The 5,013-nt window shown below is 40.7% G+C and overlaps 1 protein-coding gene across 1 annotated transcript; it reads left to right on the top strand.

The window, feature by feature from the left end:
* Nucleotides 1–4,797, top strand: ptpmt1 (protein tyrosine phosphatase mitochondrial 1). The gene is made up of 4 exons (XM_085140767.1): nucleotides 1–298; nucleotides 2,154–2,234; nucleotides 2,434–2,625; nucleotides 4,183–4,797. The coding sequence occupies exons 1-4, from the start codon at nucleotides 152–154 to the stop codon at nucleotides 4,309–4,311; spliced, it is 549 nt and encodes a 182-aa protein (XP_084996893.1). The 5' UTR covers nucleotides 1–151; the 3' UTR covers nucleotides 4,312–4,797.
* The last annotated feature ends 216 nt before the right edge of the window (nucleotides 4,798–5,013 follow it).

The following is a 5,013-nucleotide window of genomic DNA, read 5'->3' as shown; positions in this document are numbered from 1 at the left end:
GTCGTACTGCAGGAGGAGGAAACTGACAGCATGTGGGATGAAGGTTGCGAAGCACACGCCGCACAGCAACACGGAGGAGTAATGATGAGAGGCTGAGCTCTCCACAGCACAAGTTCAATTCTTACACGACTCGTCAGAAAATAGCTCAGCCATGTCGGGAGTGTTAGCACGGCTGCTCTTCTACCCCACGTTAGCCTACAACGTTGTCATGGAGAAGGTGTCCTCGAGACGGTGGTTTGACCGAGTGGATGAAACTGTGATCCTCGGAGCGCTGCCGTTCAGGTCCATGACCAAACAGGTCCGCCTGTCAAACACTGAAGCTGCTAGCTAGCGTAGTCGAGCGCTAGCTAACGACTCTTTAGACCAGCTGCCGAGCTAGCCTGCGCTAACGAGGCGGCATTGACATTGACTCTAAACAAATGTTTTGGCAAGTTGTTATAGTAGTGGTGTGTGTGCAATTTCAAAGAAATGCTGTAAAGACATTACACAATTATGAAATAGTAACTCGCAGTGAGTAGGTCATTATCTCAATCAGCGAATATTGTGATTTGTGGGTGATTCTCACCATCTTCGATCCAGCTGAAGCAGAAACCGCTGTAACACCGCCTCAGTTATCTAACAAGCTAACATATCAGAAACAGAAACGGTCTCGCAGTTCAGTAGTTTTTGCCCATAGTTGGTCCTCTTGGATCATCAGACCTCTGACGGTCAACATGATTTATTAGGTTTGTTTTTCTGCAGTAGTCAGTCAGAGCACACAGTGCAGTGTGCATCAGTAGAAAAACACTAAGACTAATGTTCATACTATGTTTAGCATTAATTCACACACCGCTGTTGCTATTGTTCTGCTGCTCTGTACCTCCGCCCCTTCCTTCACGATGCCCCATCAGTGCGTCCTGCCTACAGCCACTGTGGCCACTCCAGCACCACCCACAGATGCACATTTGGCCACTTATTTGTGTGTTTGAATACTTTGCCCCCAAAAAGCTTTTGAATGGCCTTTTCCCGAGCTAAGAGCTTTCCTTTTATAAAAGTAATTTTGGTCCCAGCAAAGAAGCTTTTGGATAATTGTAGGACTGTGATTTCTAAAATGTTTTTGATTATTAAATGATAGGCAAACATCCCTTCCTCAGTGTGAGGAATACAGCTTATTAATGTAAAGACTGTTACACAAGGAACATGCTACCATACCATACCACCTTTATTTATAAAGCACTTTAACATAAAACCAGAGTTCACAAAGTGCTGTACATGCAAATGGCCAAAGTAAAGTAAATAAAAATAAGATAAAATAAATTAATAACTAAAATAAATTAAAACATGTTAAAACAAATTGAGTCAACCCCTTTAATCAGTGCCAAAGGCTTCAGCGAATAAATATGTTTTAAGAAAACTTTTAAACTCAGAAAGAGAAGAGGTCTGTCTAACGTGCAAGGGCAGATCATTCCACAACTTTGGGTTGGCTGCGTAAAAATGCCATGAAACACACACTGAACGTTGTGCTTTTGTCACATTACGCATACTGGATATTACCTGTTACATGATTAGAATAAGGACCACAGGCATCTTTCTCCTTAGCTCAGGTAAGATGCCTGTTGTTTATGAGTGGCTGATATTATTGAAGTCGATGGCTGTGGCCCCTTTGCTGTGTACATTGTGACACTGACACCACCTTCAGTCTGCTCCTTGGCAAACTCTCATGTCATGTGTGTTGTTTGTGTATACTTTTTCCTTCTAGTCAACTTCCCATAAATATTTGCACACTGTGAACTGACAGCTTTTGCAGCAGTGACTGTGGTGGCTTCTGGTGGTTGTTGATTTTTGCCATCTGAGCATTTGGTAAGTCAGCAGTCTTCCTCATGGCTGTGGACTCCAGATGAAATATTCTAATAATTTGAGATACCAGATTTATGTTTTTTGTGATCATCAAAATAAAATAAAAAATCTTGGAAAAAATGAACTCTTACACAATATTGCCATTTTCTGAGATGCACCAGTGTTTGCATAAAGAGCAGAGAAGGAGACTGGAAATATATTTTGTCAAGACCTCATAAAAAATGGAATAAAGGAGAGAAAGAGTATTTAGAGCGCCGCTCTCGTGGCAGTTGCAGTTTTCAACTCTGAGAGCTGATGGCCTGTTTTTGCTGTTGCAGCTGGTGGAAACAGAAAATGTTAGAGGGGTGATCACCATGAACGAAGAGTACGAGACCAAATATTTCTGCAACTCAGCCCAGGTGAGTTCCCTTCGTTTGAGTTCCCATTATTAAGTTGACGTGCAGTTTAATCGCCCTGCTCATATTTGAAATGACCCTGTGCTGTCATGCATATGCAAGATGAGTTAAATACTGATGTGTGATAGAAGTTCAAACCTGAACAGTGCCAAAGAGCCGCCCCTCATACACTGTGTCATTTATTGTTGCGGTGCTGGTGCAGGAGTGGCGGGCTGCTGGTGTGGAGCAGCTCAGGCTGAGCACTGTGGACCTGACTGGTGTCACCAGCATGGAGAACCTCCACAGAGGCGTGAAGTTTGCACTGCAGCATAAAGAGCAGGGAACCAGTGTGTACGTGCACTGCAAGGCTGGACGTTCCCGGAGCGCCACATTAGCTGCCGCCTACCTCATACGGGTCAGTATGATGCACTCAGACTGCCACCTGCTGTTTGAACTGCAGACAGCACAAAAACCGAGTGGAGAGAAGAACATCCCACTTTTCAAGATAAAGCATAAAGGGTGGATAAAAAATAAAGAAATAAATAATAAATAGAATAATAAATTCACATTTGTTATGTTGGATAATTTTGAACAAATAAGAATAAGGCGGCAACAAATCCGTTTTTTACAGGAAGCAAATCATTATACTGCTATAAAATCTGAGCAGCGCATAAGCACTTTTAAGCACTTTTAAGCATTTTTAAGTACTTTTACGTACTGTGCAATTTCATGGTAATTTAGCAGCAAAACAAACAATATTTCCCTGTAGTTACGTCATAAGTACGTGTTACTTTTTGTGGAGCAGGCAATATTACAGAGTGGCCCAAACGTGCCTATCCTGCATGTATTTTAGAGGAAAGGAGACACAATTTATACTGTAGGTAATTTTGAGTATTGCATAACTTATTTTGAGTCAGGGTCTCATATTTGCAGCCTGGGGGCCACTTGAAGAAATGTCCTGCAGTTTGTCTTTGAAGTTCTTTAAAAAGCTGAGAATGACTGAATATGAAGGCAGCATGAGCAGAGAGCACAAACATGCTAAGGGATCAGCTGTTAGCTCAGTGACAGAGTCGCACTCATGTCTGCAGTTTATTTTGTTAAACATGAACACAATGACAGCAGCAGTGCTGCCACGTGTGTGCGCAGAGAGGACCAGTGTGTTTGTTTGGTGGTTCGATGAAAGGATTCAGTTTGTTACAATCTGCGTTCATGTTTGCAGTTTTGTCTCGTTATACAATATTTGAAATTAAAAAAACAAACAAAACATTTTCAGAAATATTTGTGGGTGTTTTCTTGTTTGTTTAGTTTTTTTATTACTACTTGAACACAAAGTGGTCTTCCAATGAGATGACATCGTTTCAGTTTCAGAGCCTGTTTTAAGTGGTGTGTAATTAGCTGGTAATTTTGCAGAAAAACAATATTTTTGATGCAGTTTTTGTGTTGACGGCTGTAAATGTTGAGTGACTTAACCTTCCCTTTTTACATCCTTATTTTGTTACACTGTGTACATGATGGATTTTCTGTTATTCAGTTGTTCTTTTTAACTTACAGTGTATTTAAAATTACTTACACTGTAAGCTGTGTCTCCTTTCCTGTAAAATACCCAGAAACTGGCCGAGGTTAATCCGCTTCATAATATGGCCCGCTCCCTGAACAGTACAGCATACTGCTAAATTACAATGTAATATATTTCTTTGTTTCCTGAAAAAACCCTGACTTTTTACCCTTTTATTCCAGCGTACTTACCTTTAAAGTATTTGTATGTAAATATAATCTCATGGTCATTTCAGATAAAACACATGCCACATTTAACTCCGTTTTTGACCCGTTTACCTCCACATGCACTGAACCACAGAGTGTTTAAGTCAATATTCCAGAGTGGTGACTGTATGAAACATGCTCATGGCTGATGAGTCGCTCGGGCATCAAGCGACAGGTTTGCTGTGTTGACCGTTTGCTTTCCTGCTGACAGTTACACTGCTGGACTCCAGAAGAGGCCTGTCAGAAGCTGGCATCTGTTCGACCGCACATCCTAGTACGCTCCGCTCAGCTGGAGATGCTGAGGAAGTACTACCAGCAGATATGTGCACAGTCTAGCTGAGAAAGTGGGGCAGTGTGTCGGACCTCATCGTGTTCCTACTGGAGGTGGGAGACGGCGACTCAGAGCCTTGATCAAAACAACAGTAACAGGAAATGCAACTGTTGCCTTTTCAGCAAGTCCTCTTTGGCATGTGTACAGCTGCAGAACAGAACACGTTGTTTATCTGTTTTTGTTACTCTTTAATATAATTTTGTTGAAAGAAATTTTCCTTTTTAGAATTTGATTTCCAGCCACGTTATTCTGTTTTAACTAACAAACTAAGACAAATCACTGCAATGCTCTCCACGTTTGTTCTTAAAAAAGAAAACACTCCCCTCAGAGCCGGCTGACGTCAGCTGGAGTTTAGTCAACAAGATGAGAACACTGTTGTGAATAAATCAGTAATGAAGGTGTTTCTGTGTAGACTGGAAAATATTTGCTTTATATTTTTCTGCAGTGCCTCATAATGTAAAAAAAATGACCATAAATAAATGTTTATGACATAAAGAGTAATGGTGCTTCTTTATTTTCAGTAGTTTGTTCTTATTGGCAAGCACATATTTAAATAAAGTTGGGATGTTCCAATGTGACAGTTATCAAGAAGGTTTAATATGAGGACACACATGAAAAATGTTCAAGTGATAATACTGTTAGATTCTATTTCATGCAAACAAATAGAAAAATTAAATTGAAGAAAAACAAAATAAAACCTAAAACATTCGG

The sequence above is a fragment of the Neolamprologus multifasciatus genome, chromosome 1, assembly GCF_963576455.1.
Source record: "Neolamprologus multifasciatus chromosome 1, fNeoMul1.2, whole genome shotgun sequence".
Taxonomy (NCBI): domain Eukaryota; kingdom Metazoa; phylum Chordata; class Actinopteri; order Cichliformes; family Cichlidae; genus Neolamprologus; species Neolamprologus multifasciatus.
This window is presented reverse-complemented; position numbering and strand designations above follow the sequence as displayed.

What these genes read in the sequence shown, in the direction of transcription:
- ptpmt1 (XM_085140767.1), top strand. Translation starts at nt 152, where the DNA reads ATGTCGGGAGTGTTAGCACGGCTGCTCTTCTACCCCACGTTAGCCTAC. An exon ending in ATTTCTGCAACTCAGCCCAG is followed by an intron (nt 2,235 to 2,433) that starts GTGAGTTCCCTT and finishes GTGCTGGTGCAG; the next exon opens with GAGTGGCGGGCTGCTGGTGT. An exon ending in CTGCCGCCTACCTCATACGG is followed by an intron (nt 2,626 to 4,182) that starts GTCAGTATGATG and finishes TCCTGCTGACAG; the next exon opens with TTACACTGCTGGACTCCAGA.